Below are 17,500 nucleotides of genomic sequence, written 5' to 3'. Positions count from 1 at the left end.
CTCGCCCACGCACAGAGCAAGTGGCGCACGTAGGACGTTGTACGGACAAGCACGTGACAACCAAACCTTCTCGGCTCGATGGGCCACCAAATTAAATTCTCTAAGGTATGGGACTCCGGCGCGCGGAAGCTCCGCTATTATTACATGATCTGCCTAATGTACTTCATGTGACACTCGCGCGAACGACGTCTTCTATTCGACGTTTTGTTATGTACTAAGTATAGCATTCTTTTTTATATCATAAACAGGTAAATTAGCCACGAGTCTCCGGGATTTTCTAACTTTTACAGCACTTGAGATAGCTACTCAGTCAAGGTTTGGATGATGCTCTCCACTGGACAAATCACTATGTATTTAGTGTTGGGATAGCAAAGTTTGTGTCGTCACCCTTTCTCCAGTGATAGCGTTATTCACACTCACAAAGGGTGCCGTTTAGGCATTATGCAATATATCGAGCCATCTGTCCAGGAAGTAGCAAATGTTTATCATGCCAGATCGGATGAGAATTTTAAAACTTGCAAACAATCTGTAGTCGAAAAGCTATACACGTTACTTAAGAATTGCTGATGGGGTTTTCTTAGCAATCGATTTGATGGGTGTTACTAAACTTTTGAATAAAATGAAACTTGTCAACACTATATTTCTTCAGTCAAATGACGTGTCTTCTCCATATATTCACGATCCTCCGTCAATCGTTCTACGTCACCACGTCAAAATTAACATAATCCTTGTCATCATAAACTTCCAAATTCACATATGTCTGCAAATCAAAGAATAGATAGATAAAGAGATTAGACCTTCGACCTTTATGTGTCTCTGCTGATCAGTGTAACAGTTAAGGGAGTCAACACCAGTGATGATACAATTGTATCGTTCTTCTCTGACTGCCAATGCTTCATTTTGGGCCGAAATCCGTCAGTTATTTCAAACTGTTTCGGATAGCGTGGTCGAATTTTTGTTCCTGATTCAGGCCGAAGCTTCTTTTTTTGTTTACCACCTAACTTTGACGTGCAAATAGGCACGCGATGGTTGTTTTGGACAGGCCGCGTTAAGACTAAAGTACGTTGTTAGTGATTTGGTAGCAACATGTCACCTCAGGCCCAGTGAAAATTGGCCGCGAATATCTCTAGCTCGACTTTGTCTTGGTAGTGTGTTTCATATTTACCCTCTCCTCTTTTACTCCCCAAAAGGAGAGGTTTATAGACACTGCGGATGAAAGCCACACAAATTGCTCAATAGGACAACAACTTAAACAGTGAGTGTCCATTTCTGCTGTGTGTGCTACACTGACATATATTAAAGCACTTTACAAACCTTGTGGTCATCCAGAAGTCTTCTGATCGCAGAGCAAAGCCATCGGAACGTTGGTCTCTTTTGAGGTTTTTCTTCCCAACACTCGGTCATGATGGAGTACCTGTAAAGCAGTTATGTATACACGTTATTTCCCGGCCAGGAGGTCCGTATTGGCAAAAACTGCGCCCAAGGGAATGATTTTTACCAATACGGACCGAACAAGGCCGGCAAACAAAGTGTTTATTTTCTCTCTACGGTATTGCTTTGAAAGCAACTTTTGTGTTCAATTTAACTTCAATTGAAATCGCTGAGTTAAATCTGGCGTACACCTGCGTTTGACATTTCGGGCACAAAAAGCCGGTAATGTTTGTAGAGTTTTTAGAGCTGATTTTAAATAAAAGTGACACAGTTTAGGGAAATAGTACTTTTAACAAAGTTAGTTTTTGGCCGAAAATGTCGCTTATGTGACAAAAATTGTTGCTAATGAAAAAGAAACGTACGGCTTGAAAAATCGAAAATGGCTTTATTTGCTGCTTTCTTTGACTGTTTGTAGAATGTTTACATTATACGCTGTTTTATGGTGTAACAAAAAGCTGGAAACGTTGTCAAACTTGGGAATTTCGGAGCGGTCCGTAAACGGGGTCCGCATAGGATAATCCGGAACGCTGAAGTGCGCTCGATTAGCCAATCAGATTCAAGGATTTTGGAACCCGGACCGCTCTGAAGCTGGAAGAAAAAATAAAGTGTATTGTTACGACTGCATTGCCTCTCTCTCGTTCTCTTAAGAAGGATTTGCGACCTATTTCTGTGTTGATTTCGGAAAGCCTACTGAAACAATTTTAGATGGATTTGGAAATCTCAGACTAATGGTTTGAGAGCCAACCGCATTTGGACATAAAACACTGAGGATGAAGATGGAGTAGAATGTGCATGGTAACACTCGAACACACTGGTTTGCAGTTTTCATTTCATTTTTCCTGGTTTTCCCATAATTATAGTTCAGTCAGTGAGATGCAATGGAAGCCACTCACAGTTCAGCAGAGATGTGTCTTGGTCTAGGCATTCGGTATCCTGTCTGCAACAAGCCAGCCACTTGTCGAGAAGATACACCAGGATATGGTGATGCACCTTAAAACATTAAAACATACTTGATAAAATTTAACACTTTAATGACTCATCCCAAGGGAAGCAGTTAACTTTGTTTCCCAAGAATATCAATGTCTGAGACTTAAGGAAAACAAAATGAAATGTTTTCGCTTGAATCCATGAGTAAACAAATTAACTATAGTATACATGGATCTAATGCAAAATGGTGGTCGTCTGTCAGCGTTCGATGGCAACTGTGCTCTCTTACCCTTACAGTTTCCTTATGTTGCCTACTTAGACGCTTCTGGCGGGAAACACTTTTCCTATCAAAACGGTAAATGTGGTTCAGAGATATCATGCACGAATTACACTGGAGGGTATTTTACCTGTAACCAAACATTCATCACAGCAGTCTAGTTGTGTTTTCAATTTGTCTTAGCTTGTTGCGATGCATATCATTCGAGACAATCAAATATCCTTTTTAGTTATTCGTCTACTTTGTCAAGAATCAGTTTGCTATACAAGATTATTCTTTTCCTGTTAAAAGTAGACTGAAGTATAGAGAGCAAAAATAATATACTATATATCAAGCTATGTTTTTTTTTAAGCATCCCCTGACAACTTAAACTGCATAAACGGTAGGATGTGAACGGCGAAGCGAAGCTGCTGGCCTTCTGACAAATATTTTACTTACCAACGGTAAACACCTCCCACATTACTATACCGTAGGACCATCTGTAAAGCACAAATTTTGTGATTTCAGTTTAAGTCTTCCCACTTTTCAACATAATGCGGTGTTCTACATCATCATTGATCGATATTACCGCTGCTCTTTTTAGAGTTCGTTACATTACATATGTAGCTAACAATATGCTTTATTTTCATGGATGTATTTTCCGCAAACAAAGAGTATTACGGGTTGGTAGAAGTATGTATGCCATTCTATAACACTTCTTATAACATTCATATAAGACAGACAGTGACGAAAACATCCTCAACCGTTCGATATGGACGCATTACAAAGGTTACGCTCTTTTTCATGAAGTGTGGTCAAGAAAACTTTCACATGATGAAATTTGTAAGGTTGTTTAACTGGTTATTAGATAATAAATGAAGCATGAGGGCTTGTAAAATATGACGGCTTTATTAAATCAAGGCTTGAACTTACACGTCACTCATAGTTGTAGATTCACCATAGAAAAGTGACTCTGGGGGCATCCACTTAACTGGGAGACGCGCCTTAAAAAACAAACAAACAAACAAACAAACAAAATAAATAAATAACGAGGTATCGAAGATCAACAGAACGAACGAACGAAAAACGGAAACTGAGGGAAGGAATGAGATAATAACTGAACTATAAGGAATTGATCAATTGATCGTAAAGTCAATCAATTGATTGATTGATTGATTCATTCATTAAATTATTTAGCTGCATCTGAGCTTAGTTTAGAGTGATTTATGTTTGCAATCACCTGAGTTCGTCTCGTGTAAACATCTTTCTCCAAACCACGCGCCAATCCAAAGTCGGAAATTTTGCAGAATTTGTTCTCACCTACTAATACATTGCGGGCGGCCAAGTCACGATGAACAACCTGAAACACAGAGCAACATGAATCTCTCTCAAGATCAGCCACTCATTTCTCCTGAATATCGATCAGGCATGTGTCTTGTGAACGCCAACACTGATCCTGGTATTCTAACTATATATATTGAAATAAGCGAACTGCATGTGATCCTAATATTGATCCATAATCTGATAATAATGTGAGTTTCCGAGTATGCTTGCAGACTTATTGACTAAAAAAAAATGTACTGACAACATCAACTGTCGGACGTCCTCTCTGTCTAAATCTCTCCAATGTTAACTATGTTATCTGCTAGCGCTAGTGTTGCTTCGTGTTTGTTTTTGCTTTTCGAGCTAGACTACTGGTAAAATATTACATTATTTTACGTTTTTTTCTGTAGAGAGTTTTTACTATCGTGGCCAACGATGATGCAAATTTCTTAGGACAAAAGAAAGTGACTACATAAGAAAAGAGTAAAACTCCCACAGGATTGGTTTGGTTCACCAGTATGGCCGCCGTTTCATTATTTGGGGATACTAATATGGCTGCAGTGACGTCATGTGAAAACACTCTATTGGAAGGAAACTTGAAATGATTACTTCATCGTTTATACTACTAGATAAGCGGTGTACCTTCGTTGTTGCCAGATAGTTCATTCCGTCAGCTATCATCCAAGCAAAAGATAACAGATCTTTTTCAATGAGTCTGGAATTTGGTCTTTTCTCCCCGGTGTTGTACGTGTCCTCGTGTCCTCTGCTCTTGCGCAGGTATCCCAGTAAATCACCGTATGGTAAATACTCCAAAACAATCAACATCGGCTCTGGAATGATAAAACAATGCAAAGCTAAAACGACACTCACCTGGAAGTTAAAGTTTGCTAATTAATTCACCGATGAAATCTCATGGCGATAACTTAAGATTGTGAAACAAATCCTACAATTTATGATGATCATAATCTAATGAAAGAGCGGTGGTGATATTATGAATTCATGTAGGCGACGTAATAAAACAAACATCACTTTCTAGGTAGGCCTAGTATACTCGTAATGTTACATCGACATCACGTCATTGAGGGATTTCTTTTAAAATACTATTGGCTATGAGCCTTTCAACACAACTTATTCATCTTCCGGCAAACAGTAATTCAAACAATATTTCTCTAAACGCAGTGGCACCCTCCTTTTAGAAAGAAAAATAACAAGAAGAAATGCTTGCATTAAAAGACAAAGAAAACATACAGCAAACTGAGATTAGCATGAATGTACCTTTCTCAATGCAGCAACCAATCAGTCGAACAACATGAGGATGAGGCTGCAAAGATTTCATGACGTCTAGCTCACTGAGCATGTCTTGTAAGTCCTTCGGTGAAGCATTGTCTAGATCACGTGTAGAAAGTTCTTATGAGTAAGAGGGTTGGTTGCTGCTTGAATAAACGACAAATTTGGATCACGGGAGAGCAAATCCTGTTTCCACTGATCTGTCAACTGACGTCTTTAGTATAATCCCGAAAAAAAACAAAAATTATCCTACGGCTACTCTAAAACTATTCTAAGTAGACTTCAATGCCATCAACGCAAACAATACGTATTGGTTGGAGCACTGAGGATACTGCGAGTGATGCCGCTAATAGCTGAAATTTGAACAAAAATTAGGCTTATGGACAATTATCAAATTAAAACTCATCAACTGAAAAAAGCAAAATGTATAGCTACCTTTTAGGCTTTTTACCGCAACTTCTGAATGCGAAGCTCCGCAGATTGCCTTGGACACCTGACCAAAGTTCCCAGTCCCAAGTAGTCTCACTAACGTTATTTGGTCACGGTCGAGATTAAAACCATCACAGCTGTCATCGATATTTTGGTATGCCGCCATTGACAACATCGTAATATCTAAAGAAAACATTGACGCCTTTTGAAATATCAGCAAGAATAAGCCTTTTTCCTTTTGGAAGTAAACGTTACCAGCAGGTTTTTCTTCCCATACTGAACGTCAACAAACGCCAACACCAACCAGGTCTAAAGACCAAAAAGAGGATATCAGCTCACCGTTAAAGGCTGGTTTTCACTAGCGACGGAGTCGAATTTGGAGTCGTAATCAGAAACGAAGAGCAATACGGTCTGAGTGAAAATCAAACTGACGGAGTCGGAAGCAGAACACCGATTCTGCTTACGACTTTATCTCTTATGACCTAGTGAAAACTATATTGTCGGAGTCGGAAGTAGAAGTGGAAGAAAAAGCCAGTCACAATGCTGAATACCAGGTCTTGTGACTGGTTTGTCCTTACGCTTCTGCTTCCGACACCCACACTTTAGTTTTCACTGAATCATAAACGACGGAGTATAAATGGAATCGGAAGGAATGAAAACGTTCTGGTTCTTCCAACTCCGATTCTGTCGAGCCAAGAGATTATCAAGGTAAGAGAGTGAATCCCCCACATAGGTCTTCTAACTAAGGTAATCCCTCTTAAGTTATTTTTAGACATGGTACCCAGTTCTTCCGCGGAATTTACTCGCGCGTTGCGTGGATGTTTTCGTGAAGGATTTGTTTATGTTTCGTTTCCTTTGTTTTCGTTCCGTCTCAAAGCGAAGAACCTCCAACGCTATGGGGGCGCCTTCTTTGACCATTTTAATTACAAGCATTTTTTTAACACATTTCGAAACTTTAATTTGAGTTTAAATAAGAGACAGACGGTCCCCTACACATACAAAAACAACTTAACAAACGGCAGAGAAATGAGTAGACAAAAGAGTACAAAGCAAATTAAACAACTGTGCAAACACCGAACAAACAGATCGGTCGAAAATGCACACAGACGCTCGCCGCCTAAACTGCAAAAGGCAGTTTAAGATAGCGTCGATTAAAAAACGACTTTATATTCAACCAACGAATCTCGCGAGAATTTAGATTCATTCAGTTTGTCTATCACTATCAGAAACATCCCAAACAGAATTATAACATAACTAAAGCAAAGCGCGCGCTTTGATTGGTTAATTTAGCGTCTACTGTTTGCCCATGGGTGTACGCTGCTGACGTGTGTGCTAATGTTTACAAAGCAAATCTTTTGACAGACATTGCTTCCAAAGCAATGGCCGACGTCCTTCTGCCAGAAATGCGAAACTGTCTTCACAGTTGTCTGAAGATGAAACTTTATCGAGTTACTGGTGTGCAGTCGGTTGTCATGAATGAATTTTCGCGCGCTTGTTTTCTCTTGTCATGTAAGACTACACGAACATTTTTTTGTGATGTAGCTCAATAAAAGGACCTCTGTTGTTCCAATGTCTCAATGTTATGTTATAAAACAAATGGTAAACGCCATAGCGTGCACTATTGAGTTATGGATGTACTTGGGAGGTTTGCTAAGCACTCAAGAAGCTAGAGTCGCACTCGGCTATCGCCTCGTGCGACTCTTACGCCTCTTTCGTGCTTAGCAACCTCCCGCGTGCATCCATAACTCAATAGTGCACGCTATGGCGTTTACCATTTGTTAAATATAAGACAGCGGCAAAATTCGAAAAAGACATTTTAAAAATTGGCCGTCGTAGTTCACGTTTTCTCGAATATGCTGAATTTGACCATTTCAAGTTGAACGGCAAAGAAATAAACAAAGACTTATAACGAACGCTTACACAGCCATTGTACTCGTTGCCTTGCCGTTGCGGTTGTGGTTTACTTTTTAAACTCCCTTGGGCCGTTCATGATCACGCATCGCGCGAGTTACGTCCTCGGAAGAACTGGGTATCATGTCTAAAACTAACTTAAGAGGGATTACCTTGGGTAGAAGACCTATTTGGGGGATTCAGTCCCTTACCTTGATAATCTCTTGGTCGAGCTTTTGACTCCGCTTACCACTACGATTTTCGATTTTCACAAGGTCGTACTCTCCGACGCTAGTGAAAACCAGCCAATTTATCATTGCTGAAGTCTTAATTTAATATTTCTGTAACACTCCGGAAACGGAAAAGGAAATGTTTCAGAGATATTATCCAGCACATTTTCAGTAAATTGATCTAATGATTTCACACATGGAAAATGCTGATAACGAAGTAAACTAATTATTACTCCTTATATGACGTTCAACAGCGCATCCGCTAAGATCGAGGCTTACCATCGCACACTCTGACTCCTGATCCAGCTGTTACTGGCAATTTGTTTTGTTTTTCTTTCTTTTGACGGCGCCTCCTGTTTTATTCAAGTAAGCAACGAAAGTTACATACAATCAGTATCCAATATTTTATTTTAATTACAAGTGACTGACGAGCCTGAGGGAAGTAACTCGAAATGATTCTCCATTATGAAAGCCTGCTATCTAATATATTGACAACGACTAATGTCAGCATCATGTAGGTAAAACGTCACACTGAAGGTGACAAAACAGTTATTAGAGCGGTTTCTGTTTGAGTGTCGAAAAGTATAATTGCTTTTGCACTTTCCACAAGATCGACCTAAACACTAGTGCAACTAATTTTCATTCAATCACAGGTAAAACAAAAACCAATCGTCACTCGTTCGCACGCGTTTTCCCGCGTCTTGCTTCGAATTTTTATTGGTCAACCGCATGTTCGAATTCTGCGTCCTTTGTGATTGGCTAGAGTGATTACTTTGGTTTGGTTTTACGACACTCGGTTGAAAACTGCTTTACTAAAGAATGCCTTATCTCCACTAGTACATAAGCATGTTACAATCAGCGATAAAATCCCAGAAGTCTTTCGATTCCATCATTGATTTTTACATGCTTATGTGTTAACAAACCTTTACTTATAGTTACTACCAACTTACCTTTTGAAGATTTTGTAGCAGGCGAAAGAAACAATCAAAACTATCAATAACCCAACAAGTCCGACAAATCCGTAAATAATGTTTAGGTACATTGCAGTCTTGGAGTCTGCTGTAAGGAAGAGATATACCACAAATCTTTTCATTAATGCACCGACTTATTTTGCCATTTTTTTTCGTGAATCATTAGTGATCATATCAAACATTATCTGCTACATTTTTTATGGTATATTCCTGTTGCTCAAAGGCATGTCAATTACTTTCAGTTTCTGGAGCTGCTGTAGTAGGTCAAATTGCATAAGAGACAAGTATATACATAGGTAATAATTTGGTGCTAATGGTAACCTAAGCTACAGAAAAAATTGACAAGAAGAATCAATGATAAAGACAGAATTAGTTAGAATGCAATTAACTTCAACGTCTTCAATCCATTTGTGGTAACAGCCAGAAATTACAGACATGTATTCAGTGTTCATCATTCGTGGAATAAGAGATATATCAACCAGTCAGCCTATGACTAAAGCTGAAATCAAAGTCTGTGGCGACCTAAAGCTTTGAAAAAGCTTTCTTCTCCTGTTCCTGTTTACGGTGAAGTGAAATACCCACAGCTTTTGTAAAAGATTTACTTTAGGTGATTCTTTTCTGTGCTAGTCTTCACAAGACTAGAAGGGAATTTTTTTTTTTTACAGGACAATACTGAATTATTACTAAAAAAAAACCAATAATAAAGTTACACTTGTTGAGGTACGTTACCTGGAGTACAGTGTAATTATAAATTACGATATTCAGTTAACGAAATTTAGCATAGATTTCTATAATACTTTAAAATTACATTGGTTTGTAGGGTGACGCAGTGCTGGTTGCTGGTTATCAGGATTTAGCTATTCCGCAATTTCCCCTATTTTCGATTTTCCATTGATTATTTAGTTTTTGTTTGAATTGATTGCCAAGTGGGAATTTTCCCATCATTTTACAGTCATAGATATACTTTTTTATCAGTGTTATAAAAATTTCAAATTTCCACCTCAGTAGATGTTGTGATCCTATGGGAAATGATAAACGTAAAATCATTTACTTGAAACTCAAAGAGCACGAACATATTATGTTAATCTTAACTGGACAATTTAACAAACGAACCAGTTCTTAGTGTAAAAGTCTTCGCTCCAGCAGGTCCTTTTCCGATGTTGTTCATTGCAAATACCTGAGGAAAAAAGACCAATGCGCCTTAATTAGAACTTCTACGGGTTGCCTTTTTTTGTCTTTTGGTTGTTTGTTTGTTTATTTGTCTGCTCGCTTCCTTTGCATAAAACTCCAAAATAACACTTAATTGCTGACACGGTAAACTGCTTTCCCAAACTACGAGTTCAAATTGTACCTACTTGGAACTCATACGTTTTTCCCGCCATTAGATTGTCAAACTGCAGTTCAGTTTCCTGTGTACTTCTTGACTTGATATCTGAAAAGTCATCCTGTCTCATGGATGTCACGTGATAACCTTTAATGACGCCACTCTTCGCTGGTAACGTCCATGACACAACAACGGCTTCTTCCGGTTGTTCAACCGATACTTCGGGTTTACCAGGAACTATATTGTGTAAAATAAACCAATTAAGAACATCAAGTTCCAAGCGTAATCTCTAAAACCTTGAGCACAGCAATTTTAGCACACTCAACAAATTTATCTTCTTCCGACTGGTCGAGAGCAGAACAATATATATAAATCTCGCATAGAACTCTCAATATACGGAGTCGTCCATTAAGTTGCTATTTTAAGCAAGCGAAGCGTATTAACCAAATTTAAACGCCGATTTCAAATATAATGGAGTCGAGGGGAACACTTTTCATTTATATTATAGCTCGTTCACGTCACATTATCACATTTGCCGTGATGCTGTAATGTTGCATACACTTGCAGTAAAACCGACCTCTGGTATATCTTTTAAAGCAGTTCTTTCACTTGGGAAACGTTTGGTCTCAAAGCAAAGCAAATCAAATTAATGAAAATATAAAGGTGTCTTATCTGAGTGAGATCTACGTATAGGTAGAGCAATCAATAATATTAATAAATGTGACAGCATAGTGCACATACTGTAAAACTAAAAAACGTACTTGATCCATTAGTCCTTACGAAGATTACTGCATAGTTTCCTTCGACTCCATGTCTTCGTTTCGCCACTTCACTCACTCTGTTTTTAGCGTAGATTTTAAAAGTGTAATTCTCAAATGACGAAAGGTTTGTTATCATCATCTCTGCCATGTCTAAATCTTCCTTATATGGTAAGTAAGAAACATCATTTCCGCACTCTTCATCAACACACTCGTTGTCGTCGTCATTGTCACATGGCTTACGACAATCGACGTCATAGTACAAATGAGTCCGGTCACCGGTTATTGCAGGCGGCAGCCATCTTAACTGCACTGCACTTTGGTTAACGAATGCAACGCTAATGTTTCTCGGGACGGTTGGAAGAACTAAAAGCAGCAAAAATCAACGGTTTTATTAATTAGTATTTCAGGATACTAGCGAAAAAGGAAACAAGGCATCTTAAAATTAACACGCGAAAGAGCTGATGCCTAAATACATTTAATGAATATTATTCATACAATAGGTCAACTGATCTCCTAAATTCCAAATTATGGACAATCCCAGATGCATTCTGAAGATTGTGAGGTAATAATTCTGTCGAAACTTAAACATTATTCATGTTGAAAGTGAAGGCACAATTAATGTATGAATTGATGTTAACATTGTCATGAATTCTAGATTTCTGAGATCTGAGTCCATTCAAAACGTATCTCAAATTAATTTTGTAGCATTTCTTACCCGTACAAATAAGGCCCGTCTGGTCATTGTATTTTCCATTTGGACAAGCTAAAACAAGAATGCACCAACTGAGATAAGAACAGCAGAAAGGGAAATAATATTTATTGTACAGCATTGCACTTATTCACCTAGGAACCTTTCAGTGATTGCTACCATGCAGTTACAAGTTCCACAGTGTTTTCACTGCGTTTTAAATAGAGCGAAATAGAACACGCTGGTTTCTGTGGTTCTTCCTAAAAAGAGACTGAGCTCAACGAGGGGTGTTGCTTTAATATTCCTAAAAGAAAAGGGGAAACAAAAAAGCCATCCACGACAATAAAAGGTAATGTATGTGACCGCAACAGTCAATCTCATGTACATTTTCAAGTTAATCGAGTTTAAATCGTAAATGCAGCAACATCACCTTCGCATATCCCTCCATTATTCTCCATATCTTCTTTACAAACACATCTTCCTTCAAGTTCAGTGGTGTTCCACTCGCCATTACCTTCACAGTGAACGTACAAACTGCCAGGTACTTGAACAGCATCTTTGATACAGTTTCCTTTCACTCGAATAGTGTCAGAATCATTCGCTGGCGCTACAGTCCTTGGTAGTGACACCAAACTGCTTCTGAGTGTTTCATCAGGACAAATGTTGTAAGTCACTTTAACAGAGAACAGAGTACTACAGGCTCCATAATTATGGAATGCTAATATAGTATACTGTCCTTTAACAAGGACGTTTATTGTTTCGGAATTTCTCGAATTGATAGCCTGTTTAATTTCTGCCACTCTTTCATATGCTGTTGTGTCGATGATAGGGTCAGGATAGGACATACTATCTGCAATAAACTGGTCTGACTGGTTTACGTACAAGTCAAAAACATTTACGCACGTGAGACAACTTGTGATTCGGTAAGAGACAGTGATATCGATCCTGTTTGCTTTTCCGACTGTGATTTGATCACTCAACAGCCATTTGTTTGACTGTTGTGAGTTACAAGCTGTATATCGTGTAGGGTTAGTCCGTCTATCCCACTGCAAAATACAGAATTAGTAACAAATAAACAAACAATCAATCGGTCATTAAAACTCAGAATCAAATACTGGTTATGCTATTTGTCTCCCGGGGGAACTCCAATATAAAAAGGATGTGGGTGCTCGAAGGAAATTTTAAAACGAGCGCTACCAGGATCCTGTTTCGTGGGCGTGGCTTGGAATTTTTTTCACCCCTAAGTGGTACAAATTCTTACATGTAAACAACACATTAACTGACACTGACTTTTTTCTTCAAGAAAAAAGTCAGTGTTCCATACCCTAAAGGCGGTTCCATACCCTAAAAAGTAGAATATAAAAGCAAAAAACGGACACAAAGTAGGATGATTTGTTTGAAGATGTACTATATTTCGGCTGGCCAAACCAAGCCAAACCAGCCTTCTTCAGGTACGTGAGAATATTACATTAAGACGTGTGTTTATGTAGCATATTTTCGTAATACCGGAATTACGTCCTCAACTAATTGACAGTGTGAATTAAAGACAAGAATATGGTAAAATAAAATAATGAACTAACATAATAAAAGGAAACAATTAATGTGTTTCTTCGCAGATGTTCAGACCATCGGGATCAATTGTGCTGCCTTTTTGAATTAAAAAAGCTTCCCTGGCCTTACGGATAGAGTCTCGGTTGGAAAATATTTTTTCGATGGGGATTAAGTGCATGTCGTTAGCACAGTGGGAAAAAAGTACCACGACGCTTGCTGCTTTTGAGACTTAACAACCTAAGAGGTGCCAAACCTTTTTTAACCCCTAAAATGTACGACCAGTACCCCCATCCTTTTTATATGGGAGTTCCCCCCCCCCTCGGGATTTGTCTATGCAGTAAAACCCAAATACTGTGTTTCCAGTTACTCTTACTGAACTGTGGCCTGTGTACATCCGCCCCCTCCCCTCAAAAAAACCGGGGAGATTTTTTTGAGGGGAGGAGACGGATGTACACAAGCTAAGTGAACCGTCCATCGGATAGCCTGCGTAGCTTGGCGGTTTTTAAGCAATTTGCTCGCGCTCAAATTGCTTAAAAAATTGCTTAAACCGCCAGGGCGGTTTAACTGAGCGCTCGTGGAACAGTGGGCGAGACGCTATTTGCCATGGTAAAGGACTGGCTTAAATTAAAGTTCGTCATCATGTTAAAGGTTAGCGTTTAAACTTACCCCTGATGGTGCAGGGGGCTTACTAATCCAACTCCAATTGTGTTCGTCGTCTGTGTTTTCTAGTATCAGTTGAACTGATGACGCCAATGCTACAAACGTCAAGGTGATCAAAACTGCGGTCCAAAACTTCTGCATGCTGATCAGTCATAACTTATAAATAAGAGGAAATATAAAATTTAGTTTGGCAGCTATTGCCACAAAATTGATATTTTCAATATGGCGGACGACTGACGAGGTTCGAAGAGCGAGATATATTCAGAACTACCGCGTTTACAGCTTTTATACAGTTTGTATATATTTACATTTTTATTTTTGAAAGATTAAATGCTTCGAATGTGAATAGAAGACGTGATAAACGTGTCTTCATCTTATTCTTCTCATTACTCCAACACATTCCCGGCCTCGGCAAGTCAAATTTCCCGGAGTAGCTGTCTGAAATAACAACAAAGATCAGAAATTGCAAATATATCTAAACTATTTCTGTCGACAATAGGCTCGCTCTCGGAAAACTGTTGGCTTCTCGAAACAGCTGATGTCCAAGGAAAAATATCTGAGCATATTTTCGCGCCAAATGGAGGTTATTGTGGTTATTATCCTTCAAATATTTTTTCGCAACAGGCAAATTGCGTTGTTCAATTTTTTTCTCTAAGCCCGCTTGTTTACAGGAAAGTTTTCACGGACGAGTACTAACCATACAGGTATTCTCCTGGGACGGGCACTCGTCTGTAAATAATTTGGTTGGGTAGACGCGGTTTGCGGGCAACAAAAGAATACAGACAAATGTATGGAAAATTAAAATAATCAACTAAGCGTTTTCTAGCCAAGCTACATCCTTCAAACTTGGTGAATACAATCTTCTACCTGGTATTTTAACGTTACGATTCACACATTGTGTAAAGTTCAATTTTGGACAAAGTTATTTTCCATCGGATACCCATACAGTGAAACACTGTAATTTCTGCCAGCTTTCCCTATCCGTCAAGATGGCGTCGAAAACCGTGATAAGGCCCATTAGATCTGTATTTTATTGTACCTTACATTTTGTAGCATTTAACGTACTGTACTATAAACTTAATGACTGATCCCTAAGGAAACAGCAAGATTTTGTCTTCCCGAGAATCTCGATGTTAGCTGTTGCCGCGTGACCATAAATCAACCAATAAGAGTGCGCATTAGAATCACCCAAACCCCAGCTATTTAAAAATTCAAGCTATTTCCGTCATGGTAAATTTACTGGCATAATGCAAGCTAAGTTTTCGCGGTGGAAATGAAAATAAAGTGAAAAGTCGTTGCTGAATGTGTTAACTGACATACAGTGAAACCTGTATTTAGCGGAACCCTGGGTCCGCTCAAAACAGGTTCTAATATGTTTTACAATAATAGTTAATTCTTAACTCTTTTGTATTACAGTGTAACACACTGAAAGGTAAAACACTGCTCAAAGGACAATGTCTAGTCAGCAATACATGTATTAATCTGAAATAACCACTTAGCTTAAAACGACATCGCTGAACAATGTTAATTAAAGGAGTCTTAGCTGGACCTTTAGAAGTAAAAAGTTCTTGAAGTGTCCGCTTATCGCAGGTTTTGTGCAACAAAATGGTTTCATATTGGTGTCCGCGTCCGCTTAACAGCGGTGTCCGCTGAATGCAGGTTTATTTTAAAGTAAATATGGGAGGAAAATTTTGGGACTTAAGCTGGTGACTACTTAATAGAGGGTTTCCGCTTAATATAGGGTCATTAATACAGGTTTTGCTGTATGAAGCATTGTCGCCGAAATTTAAGCTGAACTAAAGTTCAAGTTATTTCCGCCATGATGAATTCAGTGACGTAATGCAAGCATCGTCGCCTAAACAAAAGTGTAAAGTCATTGCTGAATGTGGTAGACTGTGTGATAGATGATGAATTGTCGCCGAATTTAAGCTGAACTGAAATCTCATTCCAGCCTTATATCAGCTCTATCAACATCGCTAGGAAAGGAGCGAATATTGTAATAGACAAACATTTATGAAGAACAAAACATATTTGCAAATTAAACAAACAAATTAACTCCACTTTAGCGCCATCGTTACACGGTATTAACATTCGTTCTGACGCGGGCATAAGCGGACACTAAGCAATGATATCAGAACTCTGTTTCATGTTCCAGATTTATTTTAGGAAGTGACTCTTTATGAGATCTCACAGCTTTACTCAAAGGGCAAAAGCCCTCCAAAGCTGAAATTGACTGAGCGGGCGATAACTTCCGCATGGCAACGAACAGTGTTGTGGCGCAGTATTTTCTCTTATTGCACGGCATTGATTCATCGATCTACTGGTCAGCTACTGGCAGCCACGAGATGATCAGTTGGATGTGAGAAGGCACGTCAGTTCCCATGCACTGAAAGTCTGATGGTATGTTTTGACGAAGATTACACTCGACTGAAAGCGATTACATTTCGCAAATGTCAACTGTTTAACTCACGTTATCACTCACGGAATGCATGCATTTCGTTACAAGTTATATACTTACCAGTTCGTGATCGACAAACAATCTTGATTCATCGAAAGAATCTTCAAAAGAGTAGCCCAAGGTCAGACAACACGAACATAGGGTAGAGACTGCATTGCTTCTACGGTTGACCTGGTCTGCGCGAACTAAATAGAGATATGCAATAAGTATGTAGATATCAAATACTTATAATTTGACAAAGAATGATGTCACTGTCAAAACTGAAAAGATCAGTTTACGTGACTACATAGTACCCACCAGTGTCGCGGTTTTCGTGTGGCTGGAAAAAGTCTTACAGTTTGAAAATGTGTCCTGACTTAGCCATTGTTTGGGAAAGCTTATAGCGGTGGACTGTGCAAAAGTTTTGTATGGCGTGACTTTGATCTGTGGGGCAAACAGTCAGCAGATATTGTCCTAAAACAAAGCTCTCTCAAAGATTTGCATGTTATTACGTTAATTAACGAAGGAGAACGAGCAAGGGTTCCCTGCTTTTCACTGGTTGAAAAGGCAAAAAGATGTTTACTGTTGTAGTTTTCACAGTATTTTATACAGAGCGCGCAGCGGTCAAAAATGCTGGTTGGAGTTTTGAACAACATGGCGTTGGAAAAGAGGTGTCATCTCCAGAACGTTGACTCTCTCAGAGTTTCGTTCATCAACATTTGTGTAAGACTTAACTTTCCTTGACGAAGAAGAGTGAAACATTCAAATGTGCCGACAAAAAGTTCAACCTAACTAAGGATTGCATGCTAAACTCCCGTCAAAATATGAGTAATTATGACGACAACCTTATGACCCAGGAAAAAATACAAACAAATTGAAACTAAATTCACCACTGACACCTGGTATATAGCAGACACTTTGAACCCGTTTAAGCTTTTATCATTGACGGCAGTGAAGTAAAACACAGTTCTTCATTGTTGGCTTTTAAACTTCATAATTTGCCTGTTTGCTTGTACAGTAAATGTTTGATTTCGTTCCGAGGTTCATGAACTGAGGGCAAACTTTTTATTAAGGGTTTAAGCCTCCAATTGCGTAGAAAATGTCATGTAACCACGGAAACATAGTTTACAAGAGATTTGTGGGGAAGGATCGACACCGACTAAGCGGAATGTGATTAAACATTCGTGTCAGGAACTGATCAGTGAGGACAATCAGGGTATTTTTATTATTCACTGAGGGTGAGAGTAACAAGAGAGTTGAAAACAAATGACACGTGAGCTATAACAACGTTGCCACCTTTTACTAGGTCTAAAATTTTCAGTTGTAATTTTCATA

General features: G+C 38.8%; 1 protein-coding gene across 2 annotated transcripts in view; it reads right to left on the bottom strand.

Moving 5' to 3' along the window:
- The window catches only part of LOC149116280 (ephrin type-A receptor 7-like), a 16,846-nt gene extending 241 nt beyond the window's left edge, over window positions 1-16,605 (bottom strand). Inside the window, exons 1-19 of one of the 2 annotated variants that reach the window (XM_089283593.1) lie at window positions 16,484-16,605; window positions 16,247-16,371; window positions 13,735-13,884; window positions 11,948-12,563; window positions 11,545-11,592; window positions 10,830-11,192; window positions 10,100-10,305; window positions 9,858-9,921; window positions 8,724-8,832; window positions 8,053-8,126; window positions 5,660-5,836; window positions 5,213-5,323; window positions 4,580-4,767; window positions 3,855-3,974; window positions 3,548-3,618; window positions 3,074-3,114; window positions 2,325-2,421; window positions 1,315-1,414; window positions 1-760 (exon numbers count right to left, since the gene is read on the bottom strand). The exon at window positions 1-760 is cut by the window's left edge and continues 241 nt beyond it. In XM_089283593.1, the coding sequence (XP_089139719.1) occupies window positions 698-760; window positions 1,315-1,414; window positions 2,325-2,421; window positions 3,074-3,114; window positions 3,548-3,618; window positions 3,855-3,974; window positions 4,580-4,767; window positions 5,213-5,323; window positions 5,660-5,836; window positions 8,053-8,126; window positions 8,724-8,832; window positions 9,858-9,921; window positions 10,100-10,305; window positions 10,830-11,192; window positions 11,545-11,592; window positions 11,948-12,563; window positions 13,735-13,869 (2,583 nt within the window). In that variant the 5' untranslated portion in view covers window positions 13,870-13,884; window positions 16,247-16,371; window positions 16,484-16,605 and the 3' untranslated portion in view covers window positions 1-697. The remainder of the gene's footprint in view (window positions 761-1,314; window positions 1,415-2,324; window positions 2,422-3,073; window positions 3,115-3,547; window positions 3,619-3,854; window positions 3,975-4,579; window positions 4,768-5,212; window positions 5,324-5,659; window positions 5,837-8,052; window positions 8,127-8,723; window positions 8,833-9,857; window positions 9,922-10,099; window positions 10,306-10,829; window positions 11,193-11,544; window positions 11,593-11,947; window positions 12,564-13,734; window positions 13,885-16,246; window positions 16,372-16,483) is intronic. The other variant, XM_089283594.1, reaches the window with a different exon arrangement.
- Window positions 16,606-17,500: the final 895 nt, after the last annotated feature.

The sequence above is a fragment of the Orbicella faveolata genome, unplaced genomic scaffold (genome assembly GCF_042242905.1).
Source record: "Orbicella faveolata isolate gen_17 unplaced genomic scaffold, um_ofav_v1 contig_12, whole genome shotgun sequence".
Classification (NCBI taxonomy): Eukaryota; Metazoa; Cnidaria; class Anthozoa; order Scleractinia; family Merulinidae; genus Orbicella; species Orbicella faveolata.
Note: the sequence above shows the minus strand (reverse complement) of the source record. Positions and strands in the feature narration are given on the sequence as shown.